Source organism: Guyanagaster necrorhizus, assembly GCF_019112545.1.
Source record: "Guyanagaster necrorhizus MCA 3950 unplaced genomic scaffold BT62scaffold_42, whole genome shotgun sequence".
Taxonomy (NCBI): domain Eukaryota; kingdom Fungi; phylum Basidiomycota; class Agaricomycetes; order Agaricales; family Physalacriaceae; genus Guyanagaster; species Guyanagaster necrorhizus.
This window is the reverse complement of record NW_025064921.1, coordinates 188,711-208,741: the sequence shown is the minus strand read 5'-3', so window position 1 is coordinate 208,741 and position 20,031 is coordinate 188,711. Positions and strand designations below refer to the sequence as shown.

Here is a 20,031-nt window from a genome sequence, read left to right as displayed (position 1 = left end):
TTTCAGACGCTATCGCTATCGAATCTTTGCCGGTGTCCATATCGTTCGGACCAAGGTGCGAGGGGGATGGGGGAAGGAAGGAAGGAAGGAAGGAAGGAAGGAAGGAAGGAAAGAAAAGTGAAGCCGGCATCATGCGGTGCGGTGTATTCGACTTTGCAGAGTTCTTCCTTTTTTTTTTTGGCGCCCGTGGACCTCGAAGTTGAGAGATCTTTGTTTTCGAATCGAAGCGAATCATGGATCTCGCGAACCGTTACGCTGTTTGATAATTTCCGTATCTCATCTGGGGGTTGGGTGGGTGGGGGGGGGGGGGGGGGCGGTCACGCTTCTCAAAGTGCCTCTAATATGCCTTGCCGGTCGGACAACGTCATGGGACCCCCCGTGTTCTTCGAAGATGGGTTGCCGACCTGTAAGCGCCCAAAAACTCTATGTGTGCGCTATTCAATGTTTCCCATTAAATCGGTCGGTCGAAGCCAGATCTTGCAATGTCAGGCCCCATTATAACCCCGAAGGCAAACATGCTGGCAGCGGTGGATGGGCCTTCGCCATTTGTCCACTACGGAAGCTTTACCGGATCTGGTGTGTGTGAACATTCCCTCCCACATTGGCGGCAAACACATCCTGTCCTGATCATCTCCATCCATAAAAAAACCACACATAAGCGCCTGTATATGAAAGGCATCCATACGTCTGGTTTGATCGAGGATGTTTTAGAAACCTGCTACAATGTTTTTGAACCTCTTGACTTCCATCATGTCCCAAAGCTCACGATGATTCATAAGATGCAAATCTGTATCTCACCACGTCTTCTTGAACGTGTGGTCTCAATCACTTCCCGTGGGTCCGGTACCTCAAGGCGTATTCCCAGACCCAGAGTGTCGCGCCCAGCTCGATAGCCCCCAACTGCACGCGTACGGCGACTATATCGAAGGCACGCGTCGCCCTCCTTCCCCCCATGAAGTCCTAAGTTACCGGATACGATTGCTGATCGACTGATGATCGATTGGACACCTAATGTCGGAAAACATTAGTGCATCAGCGCGGAAGAAGATAAAACAAACAGTCACACCACCTTCATTCCATGCCGAATTTGTCTTGTTTGCTGATGTGATTTCAGGGATTTGTCCATCACCGGAGCTGTGCACGAGGTTTTGCAATGTTGGGACCTGCTCACGTATCGCTCGCGGGTCCTCCCGGGTTTTCCACCTTATTCTGCCTACTATACCATGACGGAGTGGGGGAAAGCAAGCCAAGCCCCCCGGGGGGGGGTAAAGCATACTCGAAACAGCGAGGAGCATCAGTGGTAAGGGGGAGCGAGGTCGAACTTGACGGGCTGATTTTGTTAGGCTTTGATTTGCAACAGTTTGCCACGTTTTTGGCAACGCCTCTAAATGGACACCTTCCTGATCAGAATGCCTATGCTCGGCAAGAGAAATTTAGCTCCCCTCCCCCCAGTCACTTTACTCCTGTAGGACAAGCGCTGGATGTTTACGAGATCTCGGACGTCCCGATGCGGTACACTGATGTGAACCGAGAAAGCTTGGTATTAAAGAGCCTTCAACTATCACTATGACGCTCCTTGCGAAGATCAATCTGCGGCCTTTGTTCTTCCTTCAAAAGGCCCAACACTCACACTCCTTTCCTCCCTCGTTCACTCGTTACATACACCACCGTTATAATGCGGTCGTCTACGCCCGTCTGGCCTTCTCACGCAAGGGCTTCGTCCTCTTCACCTACCACCCGATACGCTCGAGCTAATATGAACGACTGTGTCAAGGCCGGCTCTAACACCGGTGCCCAGGAGGTCTTCCAGACGATCTATAACGGACGAAAGAGCTGGAAGACATTGCGAGGGGGGGAGATGGTTTGGCCCGCAGAGCTCGAGGCCGCTTTAATAGAAGGTAGTCAGCTGCTCTAACGCCGCCCGGTTGCAAATTGCACTAACAAACGATGTGCGTTCGTTTAGGCTTGGAGCAGTACCAACCAGACGATTCGAGGGAGACGCGACTCCTAGGTCGTTTCCCCATGCGCAACCGCTTCATATCTGAATACATCTTCCGGAAGACTGGGAGACGGAGGACGGCCAAGCAAGTTGGGAGCCGCCTCCAACAGCTCAGGGAGACCTGCACAGGCAAGCGTCGTACGTGTAGCAGTCACTCCATGCAAATTCTCCAACTGATGCATTCTCAAGTCATGGATCTCCTCTCTCCGTGTCGTCGACTGGTCTCGTCTTCACTGATTCGCTCTCAGTATGGCTCTCACCACGGTCTCCCCTCGCTTAATTGCGACTCTGCTTCATCGAGTGGAAGCGCGAGCGTGCCAATCACGCCTACAGATGAGGTAGCCTCTTTCGGGTTCCCGTCCAGCGAGAAGCAGAACGGCACCGCCGCCGGTAGTGCTGGGCGGCAGCACACTTACTGCATCGACATCCTCCCCGACCATGCCACCCACAGGCACGGCTCCGCCCCTGCATCTGCATCTGCATCCGCATCCGCCATCACGGACAACGCAAGACGGATCTCCGACGACCCTAGGCCCATCCGCGCCATCGACCCTACGCTCACCTTCCTGTCCCGCTCTCCGATCGAAGCGAACTCGAACTTTACAGTCGTTGCAGACGGGATTGTTGTCTTTTCAGAGATGACAAACCTGACTTTACGCGATACGCCACCTATAGAAGCCGCACCCGGTACCGATGGTGCTCTTCTCTATACCACTCCGCTAGCACCAGGCTACTGGAAGACCATATCCGACAGCTCCGGTAGGTTTCAAACCTCTCTTCTTCTGTTCGCTTTAGTATCCCTTCTAAAACACGCTCATATACAGACCCCACGAAATACACTATCTGCCAAGACATAGTGGAAACCACCACCACCCACTCTTCTAGAACTCTCTATTCGGCGATATACAAGTTCAGCTATCCCGCCGCCGGACATTCCGCGAGCGATCCCGCACTACTCTCTGCTCCGCACTTTGCATTCACTTTCGATACCGTGCCGACCGATTGCTTCGGTACCGACGACTCGACAGAAATGATGGAGTATGGCAAGCATGAGAGCCACCCTGTGTACGACTTTGCCCCCTTCGACGACGCTGCCTGGGGCTTCTCCTCCACTCCCCCTCACTCTGACAGAAGCTCAGTCGAGAAGACCGCACCCAGTCCCCGTGAAGTCTTCGATAATCATTCCACCCCTGGATCAAGTTCGCCAACATCTGTTTGTTTCCCAACGGAGTTATCAAATTACATGAGCCAGACTTACCAAATGCAATTGTGAGTCGCCCCTTCCCTCTTCATTACTCGCCGCCGTCGCTGATCTGCGATTGACTTGTTTTCAAGGTAAAATCAAATGTATTAATCCATTGTAAACTTGTCGGATTTTCATTCCACATCTTGCTGTAATAGCGTAAGTTGGGTCGCCGCTTGATTAATGTATCAAATTGTGAATCTCTTTTACCCCTGCAGATATCTCTCTATCATCATCGCCGCTTTTTTGTTTTTTTTTGCTATTGGAGTTATTATTTTTCTAATTTAACTGGGATCTTAGCCATCGTATTTACACTATCATCACTTTCTCGTAACAGCAAGTCATTTATTGTACATATATACCATAACCTCGTGTGTACGGAGCTCAATTTAGATGAACTTGGAGCTCAATGATGCCTCTGCCCGACGCGCTTCCTCGCTTCCCACCCCATAAACCCTGGTAATGACTAATAATACGCAACCGTCAGGACCGTGGAAATCTCTCCTCGAAAATAAAAAATAAAAAATAAAAAAAAGCACCCACGAGATTTCAAACAAGTTATGATCTGAATCTTTGCCGTAAACTCCTTGGTCATCAGCGACACATCTGCGTTTTGGTTAATCCCTCTAGTGATCCCCTTGGCGATCGTGGCCTTCCTCAGCGATCCATCATCGTCTCCAATCCTAGCATAGGCGCCCCCGAGCGCGTCTACCCAAGTCTTCATCGCCATTCCTCCTGCCATGCCCTCCCATCTGCTCATCTCGAGAACCATGCTCGTGACGCCTCCGACGACAATGGCGACCTCACTCTCCGTGTTCCCAAGCGAATCGATTCCAATCTTCGTGTCAGGGAAGTGCTTCTGGATCGTAGCTAGTACAGCCCCGTATGACATCCCATCCCCAGGCAAGCTTCCTCCTCCCTTCCCACCAGCCAGCCACGAACTCGCCTGATCAACGGCTGTGTATATATCGGACCGGAGGGTCGGAGACATCGTCTTTTTGTCTCCATCGCTATTCTTGTTGTTTCCCACGGCCGCAGCGGCCAGTTGGCTGGAAAAATTGCGAAACATGAATTATAGTAGTTCGATGTAGAATGTGAGCGAGGAGGGAGGAGGGGGAGGGGAGACTTACGTGCCCCCATCATCGTCTTGTTGGCCCTTAATAGGCCATCATGCGCTTCGGACTCATGTTGACCTCGAGGCAGTCCGAGGGCCGCATTTAGACCAGTCATAACGTGTATAAGAAGCAGAAAGGTAACAAATCGATAACACCGTACACTATACATAAAAGACATGCAGGACATCAAGGTCGATACTCAACAACACTTATGAGACCGTAAAGGTCGACGAGATCCCGGAAAATGAGGAAATAGCGCCAATCAGCGGTTTCGAATCGCCATAATAAACGATACGGTACGTTCCAGCTGGAATGAGGTCAATTAGGAGTTCGATCAATAAAAAAGCATGCTAGAGCCTTACCGGGCGTCCCACTTTCAATGGTCCTAACGTAAACAAAAAAAAAATAATCGATCAGTCATGGAGTTCACCACGATCAGCAGGGTCGTACCATGAAATGTCCACCGTGCTCGTGCCAAGGATCTAACAAAACAGCCAAAAAAACCATCCATCTCAATTGCGTCTATTTCGATACACGGAACTCACGGTACTCGTTCTATTCCACTTGAGCGTCGTCGAAGGATGAGCATCAGACTTCACAGTCACCCATTGACCCGAGACCTGTTGATCAACCGTGAGGAACGTGCTTCCAAGTCGCAAGTTGTTCTACGATAAAACAGTGATGAACTTCCCAGTCGATATCACGAGGAGAAAGTGGCATTCATGTCTTACTTACCCTTGGATCAGCGCCTACGAATTGGGCCGTGACAGTATCCCCAACCACATATGAAGCGCCCACGTCAGCCAAGACATCACCGAACTGCTTTCCAATCGGGGCGGCGTCAAAAACGACACCGGTCTACAATAGAGTTGATAGATAAATAACATAAACGGGGATACCGTCAATCTAGAAAAAAAAAAACACCACACACACCTGCAGGGAAATAGCCTTGGAGGTCTGTTCGGCGGGGGCTGCATCGGAGGCTGGCGTTCCCGACGGCGACTCGCCCAAGAATGGAACTAGACTCGTGTACCTGTCGATATAGGCCTCGAGTGTATCTGGGGGCCAACGTAACCGCGTCAGATCGATCCACTTATACAAAACTAAGAAAAGAGCTCAAACGGCCCCCCCCCCCAACTCACATTGTCCAAAAATCGTCGAAGCGCCTTCATACCGCTGTGCGCCATACTCTTCTCGCGTAGCCACATAGTGCGCATACGTATTAGCGGGCCCAGCGATGACCACATACGCGTCCTCGCCCAGAATGCCCAAGGCGATCAGTTCCGCCCGGATGGCCTCCCTAAAATTAAACACACCCATATCAAAAAAAAGAACCCCAGCAATAATAATTCATTGATGAATTGTTGCGAACCGAATTCTTCTTCCGGACATAGTTGTCAATTCACCTGTGATATGTCTTTATCAGCAACAATAGCATAAGGTTTAACATCGGTGGCGGGTGAATTTTTCTTTACCTGGCATGATGAGCATCACTAAATTGATTTCGACGCGATTTTGATCAGTTATGGCTGCTGTTATCGCTTCGAAAGGGGAGAAGCAGCTCACCAAAATTCCCTACGCGAAGCATCTGAATGTCGACGGTGCTAGGAGACCATTCATACGGAAAATGAGCGTAACCCTGCAAACTGATATTTAGTAAAAAAAGATCCGACCGCATCGCATTACTTGGGGAAAGCCCATATTATTCACCGTGTTCAATAGAATTGGCTTAGGATCCTGACAATCAATTTGGGCCTGCGATGGTGCAGGTGTCACGAAATCTACAATTCAAAAAAAAAAAAAAAAGCACCCCCCGTCAATCGAACTCATCTCACAAACGCTTAGCGAAGAAGCCACAAGTTAACCTTTTACGAGCTCCCAGAATGGATTCCTAAATAGATGCCAGGCAGGATAAATCTCGACTTTTGACTGCATCAATGACCGGACGTACTGCGTATTTGACGAGTTATCTCCTTGGATAAAGTCGAAAGCGCCGGGTCCGTCGCTAGACCATACCATACCTAGTGAGCAGATAACTAAGTTAAGATCTCGCATTACGCCGCTCACGTAGTGCCTCCCGCAAAAGAGAATCCTGTGATTGACAGCCAATTATAACTCTGTCCACAATAGTGGGAAGACCAGCAGACGCACCCATAGCAGCGGGACACGTTTGTACAGTGGTCCCATTTGGCAAGGTAAATGTATGGTTTGCCCTCAAGAAAGCACATCAGAACCAGTCGGAGGAAAAAAAAAAGAAAAGAAAAGATGCACGCATACATATCCATGTAGACATGCACACTCCTCACGGAACCGCTGACGGGCGCCAAAGTGCCTCCATCCATGATGGTGAGAGCTCCCTCAAACTGCTTTTCGCCGATGATTCTATTGGACTCAAAGTCAGACACGCGAAATCCCGGTCCCCTAAGCGCTCAGATGTGTTAGTATGGAACCTCTTCGAGGGATGATGATAATGATGCATTTTTCAGAGAGCGCTTACCGTCCATGACAGTCTTCCACGGTCCCACCGCAGGTCGAGTGATCAAAGTCGCAAGGCAAACCATCATAGTCTTCTCCTGGGCTTTCGCAGAAGGCGCCGAGCCTGCATGGAACACGTCTAGCAGGGGGGTGGGAACGAAAAATGCGACAGAGAAGAACGCACGTGTTGGGGCTGGTGTCGCCCACGTTGGCCTGTGTGAACCCAGCAACAAACGTCGCGTTGCCCGGCATGGCATCAGGTTCCACCATAGATTCGTACAGGTATGCAGCCATTCCCTTGTTATCTGAGCTGACAAGGGTGTTGTTCTATGAACGTGGGAAAGAAATGAATACACGACCGAGATAAATCCGGAATTGGGCCAGACATACTTCATAGAGACTCGTGCCGTGGACAGCAAAGAAGCTGAGAAAACCTCTCGCTGTACCCGAATCATCATCGAAACGCAGGAGGGTGAGATCCTTGTCCTGGTCGTACTCATACCTCGCTCTTTCCTCCGCGGGGTTGAACAGATATGCAGAAGGCGATCGATTGATGTTAGCATCCAAAACCGTGGTGTTTCCCAGGCTTAAACTGCCGGGCGCCAAACTATCATGAGCACGCTGCGCCGCGAGGACAGTACCGGTCACGATAGCGTCCGCTGTCTGAGGAACGTAACCCAAGGACGTTATCTGAGGCAGGAGGTTTTCCAGATACCCCCCGACGCCGGAGTGTTGATGAGTACCTATCATCGCTATGTTCTCGTTGGTGTAAACGCCCGGATACAAGTCAGTCAACTCCGCGACGATCGAGCGTCTAACGCCAGAATCTCCCATGGCTATATCTGTTATTACGAAATGAAAATCAGGTTAGATTTGCTGCGCAGATCTCTTCAAACAGGAAAAGCTAGGGCTTTGGTTTTCTTTGGGGGGGGGTGGGGGGGAGATATCATCAATGATCCGTGCTTCACGCAATAGCAAGACAGTTTGAAAATCCATCGAAGCACGGAGGCAAAACTAGATGATGGTACCTCCACCCATCTGCTTCCTCGATCCGGTGACCACGAAATTACCCAGGCACTTAATGGGACACCTCCGTGCTACTGTATCATCGCTGGCAATCATCGCCCGGCAATTCAGCCAACCAAGGGGCCGTATATACCCGCCCAGCACGCAGTTGAAGTGATAGTAACTCACCGGAATTAATGAACAGAATTCGACTGGAAGGATCCGATGCATCGGCTACGATAAACACACGGCTGAACTGACGCATGTGGAGCCCAGTGTCCGTTTGCGCTAGAGACGCATAACCCTACAATCAATTTCCCGCTCAGCTAGATGGACGGATAACGACTTGAAGAGCTTCCCCCCCCCCTGCTTACCATCATATTGGTTTCCACAATAGGACTGTCCCCACGATCAGCCCAGTCCAACATGAGCAGCCCGAGAGCCAGCCAGCGACGTACCCAGTGATATCAGCAATGCCTACACATTCATTTTAGCCAGCGAAAAAAGAGAGAAGAGAAAGGAAAGAGAGACGCACCTAGACCCAGAAGGTACTGACCCGCCACGACATCGCCACTCCTCCCAGAAACTGCCAGCAACGCAGCCAAATACCACAAAAACCCAACCATAGCGTTCCACAACGAGTTCAGGGTGTCCAGCAAGTCTGCCTGGGAGCTGATAACGGCCATTTGGGTGCGTGTCTGAGGTCGAATTCTTATAGCGCTGTGAACGTGATGGTGATGATTTGTGGAAAACCGCGCGGATGCTTGGCTTCGAAAACCGCGTGAGCAACGAATCACACGATAAGGGCCCCCTTGGACATCATATATGAACCATACGTGACAGCATTTTCATCAGAGAAACGCCAGTGTTTGGTGTGGCTAAGGAGCAAGAGGCGAATTATTGTCTATTGACAAATTCGGGGAGACTCGGTCTAGACCATCACTACTACTACTACTACTACTACTACTACTACTACTAAAAGCCCTATGCAACTCGAGGGCGGGGCTGTAACTCGAGCTTCGGTTTTCCCCAACACATACAGAGTACGATATCCTGGTATCCTGGAAAGGATCAAGGAGGAGAAGTGATATTCGGGCTGTTGTCACAGCAGATAAAATGGCAACCCAAAAATAGCCGAACACTTATGACGAGACAGAGGGAGAATGGAAGGAGAGGAAGGAATAAAAGTGCAACTGAGGTCTAGGAGAGAAAAGAATATCCATCATCTGACATGATCAGGCTTCTTGGCCTGACATGACCCTATTTCCCTCTGATGCTGGAAGAAGAGAGCGGTCGGTTACGGTCCCCCCCTTTCCTCCCCCTTCGTGGCGTCGATACTATAGTAACCATTGTGATAACGTCTTGACATAGCTTGGGGTTAGGTTGAGGAATGATAGCACTTCGATACTAATCATAGCAAACGTCAGGCATGATGAACTTGGAAGAAGCATACCCGCGGTGGGCCAGGTTCACCGCTTTGCCCATGCTAGTGATGATAGGGTTGGATGGCGGTAAAAGCAACAACGTCATCGCTGCCGAGTTGCCGATTTGGCGCACAAGAAAAGGAAATTTGAAGAAATGGCCGGGCCCGGTTGTATCCGAGTATGGAGAGTTGGAAGTTATTGTAAGCTGGGGTTCCAAGTTGGCGCCATTCAGGAGTATACGGCCCTTCAAGATCTGGTAAATTGCGAGCTGAGCTTTCAGAGGTACCGGGTTATCCTCTTATCACCTGAGCTTGCAATGGTCCGCATCTTGACTGCCAACTAGTATGAAGGAAGCCAAAAACGTCGAGATCGAAAATGTCCTGCCTATGTTCAGGGAAGCAGATAACGCGACTACACCTCAAGAAGGGCAAGTGTCAAGTAACGTCATCCAGAAAACGCGTCAGAAATAACAACTCGCCCATGCCGTATGACAGCCAAGACCACCACAATCACGCTTTTCTCTGTCTGTTCCCGAGTTCCACACAATCTCTTCAGCTTTCCTCATGGGTACATCGAGCAAGATTTAACACATCCCGTTCGTCTTGTTCACGCCTTGTCATAACTACGTCCCAGATAGCCAAGGCGGCGAACCAGTATCCCGCCCTGTCGTAATAACTGCGGAACAGATATGTGGGGCCATCTGCAAAAACGCATATACCCGCTTAACTCCTGAAGAGGAGAAATAGTGCGTAGGGGTGACGGATCCTGTCGTCAAAGAAGAAGAAGGTAAAGTTTTCAACGGCCATCACGGGGGTTTTGAGATCGACATAGATACAGATACAGCAACGAACGTGCGAGAAGGTGCTGTATGTGTGGAACACAATAGTGAATAGCGCCACACACACACAGCAGGACTGGGTGGCGCCAGGAATGCCAAAGTCGGTTTTTCGATGATGATGGTGGTGGTGGGTGGGCAAGAATCCATCAAAGTGGGTGCTGTGAGGAGAAGAAAACTTATTTCCTTTACGACATGCAGAAAAGATGCTCTCACTGCTGTGAACCTGTGCGAGAATCCATGAACCGAGTGTTTATCCAAGAAGAAGGGGTAGATACGTTTTCTCCGCTCCTGGAAGCTTTACTCAAAACACTCGCGTGCCAAAGAACGAGTCCAACATTTGCTGTGATCTGTAAGCCAATCAAGACAAAAATAGTCCGCCCTGCTAGCAACGTGTTAGGTTGGGTTGAAACTAGTCTTGGTCCCAAGAAAGTGTAGCATATTCGATGCGTCACAAGACCACCGAGAAGTAACCACCAAGCTGTGGCTCTGTCTTGCTCGCGGCCTAATGTAGGTCTATAAAAAAAATAGCAAGTTATTAACATTAGTTTATTATGAATAAATGTGAATAAATCAAGCACTTTTCGGAGACATGCCAACTCATACTAGATCTTTCACAGAATCTCCTCTTTCTCATCACATCCAGCTACGTGTTCAGACTTGTTAAGAGGGGAGTTTCTCTGCCTCACGCTCAGGTGGTACATGAGTATTTGCAGAATTGGTGGACTTTCTACATAGAGAGGCATTAGATGCCAGTGAGCCACTATGAGCGGGCCGGATTTTACAAAATATTTATTAACCTACTGAAGCAGTACCCTTTCATGACCAGAACACGTTATTAGCGGGATCAGGAATTATTAGCCCTACTTTGTTGAAGCTCCAGATCTCTAGTCCTATTTTACATGAGAAACTTATCAGTGGTGCTATGGTGTAGTGGTAGCACTTGGGATTTTGATGCGTTGTTCAGCTGTTCGAATTTCTTCCCACAACCCAGGTTCGAACCCTGGTAGTGCCTTATGCAATTCTTCTTAGTACAACCCTTCATTTTGCTGTCGGTTTTTTGTATTCACGTCATGAAAGGCTGGCGAAAAGATAGGTCCTGCCGAACGCCCGAGTTTCATTCTGTATCCAGGTTGCCTATCGGAAAGTCACGTAATATTAATTTACTGGGGATGGATGCCAGCAATGGGATAGTTGACGGTAGCAGCCAGTCGTAACAAGAAAAAGAGTTCCTCCCAGCGGCTCGCTGCAAAATAAGGTGCCTCGATGGAAATATAAATTATTTAAATCTGCCCCGATGCGATGAACAAGTAATATTGAATGAAACAAGAAAGCAAGATGGCAAACGAAAGCGACAATGCAAGTGAAGGGTAACAATAAATCCGGTCATAAAAATCATAAATTAGTCCCCTCATCATAAACGGGCAAGTAGAGCGGCAGGGTCACTGATCACTGCCTGAGGTATCTATCTTCGTTTCCATACGCATACGCCGGAGGAGGCAGCACGCTCGGGTCGGGCTCGAACTCGTATGCGTCAAAAGCGCCCTTCCGGAATCCCTTCGTATCGCGGGACCAGAGCGCCTGATCCAGGTCCCCGACGCCTCGAGGTGTGAACGGCGCTCGAGGGTCAGAGAACGTCCACACCCCGTCAGATCTCCGGTTTGCGATGCGCATGTTCGCGCCCGGTGTATGCACTGCAGCAGCCCTCCTTCTCAGTCAACAAGGCCGACAACGCGGGGGGTTTAGTACGCACCAAACTGTGGCGTCTCCCCGCCTGGTGAGCCAAAAGGTGTTATCCGCGAGGCAATGTGGGAGCGGTCGACGACGGTGGCGGCGCGGCTGGAGAAGACGTAGCCGTCTGAGTCTGTGCCAGGGGATTTGCGTCGGAAAGTGAGGAAGATGATTATCATGATGACGCAAACGCCGATGGCAGCTAGTGTTACGCCTGCGATAAGCGGCCGGTGGTCCGTGGATGATGTGCTCGTGCTCGTGCTTGTAGGCGTCGCGGACAACGTCGATACTATTGACGACATGACGGGGGCTGTGTCCGGTCAGTCAGTATTCGGGGACGCAATATAGGAACAGAAAGACAACGACGCACGTATTTCCAGCCCCACAAAGCACAGAAAGGTCAATACTTCCTCCAACAACAACTACGAGAACGACTCCGGGAGCCCAGAAGAAAGAAAGTGGCCTGTGAAAAGATGGTCCTTGGAACAACATGAGGCCATTGGTCAGATCAAGGCATATAGAGCGTACCTGATACGAGATGGGATCAGTCAAGCGGCAGGAACAACTGGAGATGGCACGGAGATGAGGAGGGAGAGAAAGGGAGAGGAGCCAGTCGTTCTGGAGGAGGGAGGAGGAAGGGTCACCGTCCAAGCACAAAAAAGAACCGCCCATATGCCAGGCACCGCTTTGGAATCGAAGACTCAGGGAAATGCCGAGATCACGTGTGGGTCGCGTCGCATTCGCAGAGCGCGATAACCGTCTGACCTTAGAGAGCACTACGCAATGCATCCTGTTAGCCAACGAGGCTTCGACACCAGATGTACCACGCATCGACGCATACTGACATCAGAATCTACGCACCCTCTCTTCGCATCCAGTGACGCCGGTCCGGGGTTTTGACGTCATTCTCTTCCCATGTGTTTCTCGAGCACTTCAGCCTCTACACGCTCCAGGCAATCTCACATTTAAAAAGTAGCAATTGAAGGAGAGCAGAACAGCATCAAGGAATCGAACCAGGTTCAGCGGGCCCAGTGTTCCAGCCACTTGCACCACGATGCAGTTGGTTTCACCTGTCGACTCCGAGCTGATGATACATTCAAGCAAACGTTCAAAAAAAAAATATCAAGCCAGGATGGAGCACGTTCTCTGGATTCTTTTACTGAATACCATATGGTTACCATGCAGTGTATGCTACGACTGCAGTACCACCCACCCATGACACAATGAAGAAAAGTCGAACTCAAATCTGTCTTGGCCGTCTACGCTGGTGTCCTGCCGTTGTCTCCACCGCTCTTAGCAACTACTTTGCTGTAGAGGACCCAGGAGATCAACAAGTGGAAGATACGCTCAACGCGAACTGGCGGTTCCTGATGCCGACAAGGGCGAGCACCCTGACCGTGCCGTCGTTATCAAGTACGTTCCGTTGGCGATTCCAAGAGGGGCCATCGACAAGTTGTACTCTGTGGTGCCGTCCAACAAATATCCTCAACGAATGCGAGGTAGGCCCTTGCGTGCACACTCTTCTCTTTCACTTTCTAACTTGCTCTGCAGGGTTCCTCCTGGAACTCGGAGCTCGGAATTCAAGACCTCCGAGTTCAAGCCGTTCCCTATCATTGTCTTCGTCTCACATACCTCTCGTGCGTAGGTTTTGAACGAGCTAACCACTTTTCCCGTACGCGCTCGATTCGTTCCTCAAAGCTTTGGAGGCCTGTTTCTCGACACCAAGATTTAGGGTATAACATTAGATTTATTTTATCATCCGTCCATTCAACTAGCCTCGATCGACCAAACATATCCCCGTTTCTGCGCAGTGTGGCTAACGTTATGAATCAACGTGTTTCACGTCTAAATTTGAAATCCAATTTTCCAAAGTTGAATTACCTCGAGTACACGACTGCGATCCAACGCTGCAAAAATGCACCCGCTAGACTGCATTATGTGAGGGAAAAGAAACCCAAACACCTGTTTAAGCCTGCCACCAGGACTCGAACCCGGAATACATAGTAGACACCTAAACCATGCAAACGACACATATAAGACACAGTATATGAACCTAACAACCCTATTTTATTGCATTGTAAACTCGGGTAAAAATTTCATTCGTGTCCAAGATCGATTCCACATAACAAGTAACTCGGAGGCAATAACGAGACTTGGAGTTGTAACGAAAGGAGTACCTCTAAACGAGGATTCTGCGTGCTGTCATTCTGGCATTCGACAGCGGTACCAGGCCTGACCAGTTGAGAGGGAGTCGGCTCTGTGACTAGACGAACTCGGCTCGGACACGTAGGATGTCAGCCATCGCTCCATGTACGAGCTGATTCTGACACCGTTGTCAAAGCAGAAGCCATTCATATGGAAATGTCTTCAGCAGCTTACGCCACTGAAATGTATCATCTTCCTATTCATACAGCTCCAGGACCGTAACCCGTACCTAATGACGCGACTTACTTCATCGCTCGCCAGGCGCAGGAGAGATGACCGCTTTCTCCCCTTCCTCTCCCGGATGACTTTCCCAGCGAATTTCTCACGCTTCTTCATCTCGTATCTTCAACGGTGTGGGAAAAGGCACACCGTAGCTGTACTAACCCTCATGTATCCTGACCCCAAAACACAATTTCTATGCCAATTTTTTTTTCTTTTGTGACAGATACCAAGTTGTCAGTGTACTGGATATTACCCAGGATTTACAGATCGATGATATAACTACTGCCTCAGAGGAAATGGGTGCCCACCCACTAGCCTACAACATGATCCCCATCTCCGTACCCAGCCTAGAGTACATGTTTTCACATACGATCTTTCGACACACCTTGGATCAGACTTCCAGGGATGGCTTACCGGGCCGAACTTAGACCTGTATGAAAAAACCTGTTTCAAATAGATTAAATGTTTCAGGGGTCAGTCAAAAAGGACCGTCGTCTCACGAGGGTTAGGAGGCCTCGCTGTTCCAAACCACCATCACTCGCCTCTCATCACCATCCTTATTGCGAATCCTTGAGTGCTTGTCCCCAAATCGTATCTACTCAAATATTTCACATATCATGGTCGTTCAAACAAGGCGAATGAAGCAAGAGCTTGAGGCAGCGTCGACGTTGACAACACTCCCCAATGAACTCCTTTACATGATATTCGACCACGTCGAGAAGACGGACTTGGTAGCTCTCGCATGCCTTTCTCGTGGACTGAATCATGTAGCAACCCATCACTTACTTGGTCCATGGGATGAAATCCCAAACAAGTACAGCGAATTCGGGTCCTTTGCCACAGATGCTTCTAGCACCTTCTCCGGCCTACGATACCTTGCGCTTGCCCTACAAAAGCCATACATCCCATCAATGACCCTGATGTTCACCATAGACTTCATGGAAGACCTTGACAATGTCCTACGATACCACAGGAGTATTCCCCGAACACAGCATCCTCGCCTGCACATTGTCTTCCCATCCTGTACTCAGCTAAATATTACATGGAGTATCATGCGTTCCGAGGATTGGGCAAGAAGCTTTCACAGATTCTGTGAACAGCTTGTCAGGTTACGATGTGTGTCCTTCAAGCACAGCACCAGCTGGAAATGTCCCACCTCATTCAATCCGCCACCATTCACCACTCTCACTTCTATGAACATCTCCCATGGATCTGCATCCTTCATGGACTGGCTTGTCCGCTCAGCTTGTGCATCACCCCTTGAATCATTGACACTAAAACATAACTATGATTTCAAGAAACGATGGGATGATTTCATTGTGCTACGCTTCCCTCGCCTTAAGCGAGTAGCATTCAGATCATGTTCGTTTACAGCAGAGCAGTTATCTTTATTTCTCTCCCGTCATACATTGATAACCGATTTGACATTCCTCTGTGGTGAAGTCAACCCACCCCGTTCGTATTTACGTGCTGTTCACGTACGACTTCCACATCTGCATACTATCACTATGGGCATCCATACTTTGGAGAATATGCTGTCCTCTCTGAGGCCAAAGTCCCTCCGCGGCCTAAAATCAGTCATCATACATGGCTGTCATCCATGCATTAGCAAATCTTGCTGGAACACCACACTTAAACAACCGGATACTCATCGTGTTCTATATTGGATATCACGATTACTGAATGTGTCCTGTGTGCAGCTCCCATTCGAATATGAATGGGAAACCATTTCAGGACTGATTTTACCAGGTGTTACCAAAATGGTGGCAATGCGAGATTCAGTGGGTTTGAACTTGGAGAGGATCACACCGATTTCAGTGCTCTTTCCAAATGTGAGGGAGTTTGAGGTCGTGCAGTTATGTGTGGAGGATAACAGAACATTGATGACAGAGATAAATGAGCACTGGCCGGGGCTACGATGCGTGACAATTACTACAGAGTGAACAGATACTTCAGGACAATTCTAGTTACCTATGTCACAATTTTTTCAGTTACCTTTCCTAACCATGTTTCCCAAAGGCTTAATTTATGTTCTTCACTGGTCTTTTGCAAACAGTGCACTTTATCTTGTCTGTCCTCAATACCTGTCCCATACAACAGGACTTAAGCTTCAGCTGAGTGCAAAGGCTTTATACATATTCAATGAATAAATGGATATTCCATCATGATGAGATCCCTCAACACATTTTGCATCCAAAAAGATCAAACTTTAGAAAGTGATTGAATGCTGCAAAAATGCACTCCTTAGACTGCATTGTCTGAGGAAAACAACTGACTTCCTCAAACAAGGCTACCACCAGGGCTCAAACCCAGAATTCTTAGTGGACACTTAGGTCACCCAGTGACACTTAAGACAGTGTATATAGAATGAATAACCATATTTTATTGTAAGCTCAGATAAAGATCTCATTCATGTCAAGATCCCAAGTAACTCAGAAGCAGCAATGAGACTTGGAGTTGGAATGAAAAGAGAACTTCCAAATAAGAAATCTGCATGCTGTTGTTTTGGCATTGGACAGTGGTACCATGCCAGAGCTGTTGAGATGGAGCTAGGGCACATATTTAATGGCCTTTCTGTCAGTTACAGAGAAGGGCACAATCATTTGTGTCAATGGGGATGCTCTGGCAGATACATTGTCTTGCAAGGTCACTGTCATTATAATGAGAGTACTATTGATGAGTGTTAATCTGAGATCTTCTGCAGGGCATTGGTTGATATTCATGTCTCCAATGAATGCTATGTACAGTTGACTATCTCACAATGCATATGGTTGGGAGACACCAAAACTGTATGCATTTATAGATTTATGCAGAACCAAAATAGCATGTGATGTGACATGTGACATTATATGACAACATCATCATTGCCCCAAAATGCTGTCAGTGGCTTTTAGGTCAGCTTTCTATGCATCTCCTTGAATAATGCTCCTCTCAACTTTCTCAGCTGTGGTACTAATCCACCCTGGTCACCTTGTGAAACACAAAATGCCTCCAGCTTTTGAATAAGCTCAAATCCTTCCCTTGTAGTTATCAAGGTCTGTTCTTCCTCACCCTCCTCTTCCTCTTCTTCCTCCTCATCATTGTCAATGACAGTTATTTCCTCATTTTCTACTGCAATATCATGCTTGACAGCAGCAACAATCTCCTCATCTTTTGGCATTGCCTCAAGATCTTCAGTATACTTTTCTGCAATAGAGTTAACCATTTCTTCAATGGTTGGAATGGGACCAAACATGCAATTTCATTGTTTCAATTCAACAAGATGGTCCTTCAACATTATCTCTGCTGTCTGAAGCTGTTGAATGAGGGCAATTTGGGTGAGAGGTGTGTTTATTTTTGACTGTGACAAAGAAGCCAACTGATTGACTGCCTCCAGTGCTTTACCAACATTGTTCTCTACATTCATAACAGCCATAAGAGCAGGACACCAGTCAGCATCAGCATATTGGTTTCCAAGCAGATCCTGTAATGCCTGTTCGATCCCTGAAAGCATGTATTTGTCTGTTGAGGCAAAGTCATGAACAAGGTTCTATGCAGACTTGAGAAGTGAGGCATCTTGGAAATCATTGGATGGTGTGGTAGACTGTGACTTGGGTGCATTGTCAGGCATTATACCAGTGTGTTTCCAGCAGTTTGCTATCATTTCACTGCTGACATTTGCCTAAGCATCATGAGCAATAGTCATAGCTTCAAGGAGATCAAGCTTGAAGATCTCAGACTCTCCAAGATCATCAAGATCAAGTGCACAGATACACAGGGCATTCCAATAATATGCCTTGAAGCAGCAGATAATACCAGCATCTAGCGGCTGAACATATAGAGTCATATTGGGCTCAAAGAACCCCAGCTTTGTGTTATGAGGTGTATAAGTGATGGAATGCCCTTGAAAGTTGTCCAAGGTCAGCAGAACCTGCCACATCTCCCTCTTCATCTTTAAATCAAACATCTTCACCCACTCTGTAAATATTTCACTCATCATCCAGGCCTTCTTGTTATTCTGATAATAGAATCCCATTGCTATTGGACTCTTTTTCTTGAAACACCATGGTTGCTTTGACTTGCTAATGAAAACAACTGGCATCCACTCACTCCCATCTGCATTCACAGCAAAACACATGGTGATGCAGAACTTATCCTGTTTTCATCCACTCATAGGACCAGATGCCAAGGTACAATCTGGAATGGCAAAGATGACAAGACCAGATTCATCAATATTCCATCTGTCCCACATCATATATTTCACCATAATACTATAAAGACACACATGTTCTTTTTCCACTGCCATTATATCCACTGAGCCTGCTTCTCCATGCCACCAAACCTCCTGAATCTTCCATGTCTTGCAGAATGACCTCAACCATCCCTCTCCTTTCAAACACTGAGCCTCTAGAATATTCATCAGATTTTCAATCCAATTTCATTTCTCTATCAGCATTGCATCAGTCACAGTCTCATCTCAGAGCTGCATGTTCTGATACCAGGATGCAACAGCACACTCCACATCAGGTCAGGTGACAATATAAGACTTTTTGGATGATAGTGCATTAGGGTTCTTATTTGCATGCTGTTTGATTTTTGTATGAGATGCCAGTTTCCATGAAAGAGTTGATTGGGTAAAGAGCAGTGCACCTTCCTTTTGGTTTGCAAAATGTGCCACAATGTCAGCATGTCAATAGGAAGGATGGTTATCAACATGTTTGAATACTACAAGCCAGTCTTCTGTTGTGAGGTGTGGGTGGGAGATCTGCTTTGGAGGCTGAGCTGATGATGTGTACATTGGGACTTTCTCCTTCTGTTTTGTACACTCATATGGATTTCCAGGTTTAGCACATGGTTTTTGTGTTGGTTCAGGAGGCATGTTTATAGAGATATAGACTGTGTCACTTTACAATAATTTTTTTTGTGTTTGTCATAGTCCATACAAACAAATTATGTTCTTTATTGTTTTAATATATGCATAATGTCATATCAGCTTACTATAATTTTCGATCTGACAATGCATATTCCTAACTAGAACTGTATGCATTATGTGATATGCATTTCTAGCCCATTTCCCTGCTCCCCAACTGCATTCCAGCCCAATCCATATGCAAAGTCAGAATTATGCATTTCAATATCATGCATTGTGAGATAGTCAACTGTATATCAAATAAACCCATATCTTTTTTGCTTTGTAACTCATTTTGTAGGATTCTCCCTTTGCTTCTCCTTAGATCCTTGACCTCATAGAGGTTCTCACTAGCATCAGATACCTCAAGACCAGGATTAGTGAGTTCAAGATTCCTCATGTCCATCTCAAACATGGTTCTGACATTGTGATGAGTCACTCAAAAGGACTATCTGATGCTGTCACTACTTTTTTTTAAATGAATATCAAGAACAAATTTGAGCCAATTGATGAGAGGGGTCTCTTCATACTTGCTGTCCATTCTTTATTCAATCTTTGATCATATCCATACAAAGTGATGGGGCAGAACTTGCTGGTATTGTCACAGAGGCCTGCCTGTATGGTACACTATCATATTAGAGCATCTTTATAGGGGCTTAACCTTTCCTTCTCTCCATCTAGGAATCACTATCACTGTCAAAATTGGAACCATCTATGATCTGATGCAGCACGGTTTTCATTGCCATGACAATAGTCAGTGAAGCTATTGTGGTGAGCAATCTAGGCTAGAAATTCTGAGAATATGTTTCATATGTCCAGTGAGAAATATTTTTAAGTGATTGTAACTCAATCACACAATGTCAGCCATTCATCATGGGTCTGGCAGCAA

At 47.7% G+C, this 20,031-nt stretch overlaps 9 protein-coding genes and 1 non-coding gene across 10 annotated transcripts; 5 read left to right on the top strand and 5 right to left on the bottom strand.

Annotated features, from left to right (window-relative positions):
- Nucleotides 1–679: 679 nt before the first annotated feature.
- On the bottom strand, nucleotides 680–1,430 carry BT62DRAFT_555509 (uncharacterized protein). The gene is made up of 2 exons (XM_043181376.1): nucleotides 1,070–1,430; nucleotides 680–1,008 (listed from the first exon to the last, which is right to left on the bottom strand). The coding sequence occupies exons 1-2, from the start codon at nucleotides 1,293–1,295 to the stop codon at nucleotides 773–775; spliced, it is 462 nt and encodes a 153-aa protein (XP_043034538.1). The 5' UTR covers nucleotides 1,296–1,430; the 3' UTR covers nucleotides 680–772.
- Nucleotides 1,199–3,668, top strand: BT62DRAFT_937470 (uncharacterized protein). Its single transcript, XM_043187329.1, has 6 exons — nucleotides 1,199–1,898; nucleotides 1,964–2,137; nucleotides 2,189–2,758; nucleotides 2,824–3,268; nucleotides 3,335–3,401; nucleotides 3,461–3,668. Exons 1-5 carry the CDS (start codon nucleotides 1,676–1,678, stop codon nucleotides 3,336–3,338), a joined length of 1,416 nt encoding a protein of 471 aa, XP_043034537.1. The 5' UTR covers nucleotides 1,199–1,675; the 3' UTR covers nucleotides 3,339–3,401; nucleotides 3,461–3,668.
- On the bottom strand, nucleotides 3,632–4,311 carry BT62DRAFT_909313 (uncharacterized protein; the record flags this gene model as incomplete). Its single annotated transcript, XM_043183738.1, has 2 exons — nucleotides 3,632–3,708; nucleotides 3,786–4,311. 2 exons carry the CDS (start codon nucleotides 4,309–4,311, stop codon nucleotides 3,632–3,634), a joined length of 603 nt encoding a protein of 200 aa, XP_043034536.1.
- Nucleotides 4,312–4,566: 255 nt separating this feature from the next.
- BT62DRAFT_909331 (Neutral/alkaline nonlysosomal ceramidase) lies at nucleotides 4,567–8,265 on the bottom strand (the record flags this gene model as incomplete). The annotated part of the gene is made up of 21 exons (XM_043183739.1): nucleotides 4,567–4,664; nucleotides 4,720–4,742; nucleotides 4,808–4,839; nucleotides 4,903–5,022; nucleotides 5,093–5,215; nucleotides 5,291–5,415; nucleotides 5,500–5,657; nucleotides 5,730–5,763; nucleotides 5,833–5,850; nucleotides 5,924–5,996; nucleotides 6,068–6,138; nucleotides 6,223–6,248; nucleotides 6,309–6,362; nucleotides 6,425–6,449; nucleotides 6,509–6,570; nucleotides 6,635–6,778; nucleotides 6,855–6,956; nucleotides 7,017–7,159; nucleotides 7,223–7,674; nucleotides 8,027–8,141; nucleotides 8,212–8,265. The coding sequence occupies 21 exons, from the start codon at nucleotides 8,263–8,265 to the stop codon at nucleotides 4,567–4,569; spliced, it is 2,052 nt and encodes a 683-aa protein (XP_043034535.1).
- On the bottom strand, nucleotides 8,135–8,721 carry BT62DRAFT_937467 (uncharacterized protein). The gene has a single exon (XM_043187328.1). It carries the CDS (start codon nucleotides 8,521–8,523, stop codon nucleotides 8,323–8,325), a length of 201 nt encoding a protein of 66 aa, XP_043034534.1. The 5' UTR covers nucleotides 8,524–8,721; the 3' UTR covers nucleotides 8,135–8,322.
- A 548-nt stretch (nucleotides 8,722–9,269) lies between these two features.
- On the top strand, nucleotides 9,270–9,933 carry BT62DRAFT_1012069 (uncharacterized protein; the record flags this gene model as incomplete). Its single annotated transcript, XM_043177874.1, has 4 exons — nucleotides 9,270–9,517; nucleotides 9,605–9,699; nucleotides 9,756–9,856; nucleotides 9,895–9,933. 4 exons carry the CDS (start codon nucleotides 9,270–9,272, stop codon nucleotides 9,931–9,933), a joined length of 483 nt encoding a protein of 160 aa, XP_043034533.1.
- Nucleotides 9,934–11,015: 1,082 nt separating this feature from the next.
- Nucleotides 11,016–11,111, top strand: BT62DRAFT_t171. Its single transcript has one exon. It is a non-coding gene; the product is annotated as a tRNA-Gln (tRNA).
- A 428-nt stretch (nucleotides 11,112–11,539) lies between these two features.
- On the bottom strand, nucleotides 11,540–11,948 carry BT62DRAFT_937465 (uncharacterized protein). The gene has a single exon (XM_043187327.1). The coding sequence runs from the start codon at nucleotides 11,768–11,770 to the stop codon at nucleotides 11,546–11,548; it is 225 nt and encodes a 74-aa protein (XP_043034532.1). The 5' UTR covers nucleotides 11,771–11,948; the 3' UTR covers nucleotides 11,540–11,545.
- A 1,102-nt stretch (nucleotides 11,949–13,050) lies between these two features.
- Nucleotides 13,051–13,559, top strand: BT62DRAFT_1012066 (uncharacterized protein; the record flags this gene model as incomplete). The annotated part of the gene is made up of 3 exons (XM_043177873.1): nucleotides 13,051–13,326; nucleotides 13,379–13,464; nucleotides 13,526–13,559. The coding sequence occupies 3 exons, from the start codon at nucleotides 13,051–13,053 to the stop codon at nucleotides 13,557–13,559; spliced, it is 396 nt and encodes a 131-aa protein (XP_043034531.1).
- Nucleotides 13,560–14,871: 1,312 nt separating this feature from the next.
- On the top strand, nucleotides 14,872–15,350 carry BT62DRAFT_1012064 (uncharacterized protein; the record flags this gene model as incomplete). Its single annotated transcript, XM_043177872.1, has 2 exons — nucleotides 14,872–15,229; nucleotides 15,286–15,350. The coding sequence occupies 2 exons, from the start codon at nucleotides 14,872–14,874 to the stop codon at nucleotides 15,348–15,350; spliced, it is 423 nt and encodes a 140-aa protein (XP_043034530.1).
- Nucleotides 15,351–20,031: the final 4,681 nt, after the last annotated feature.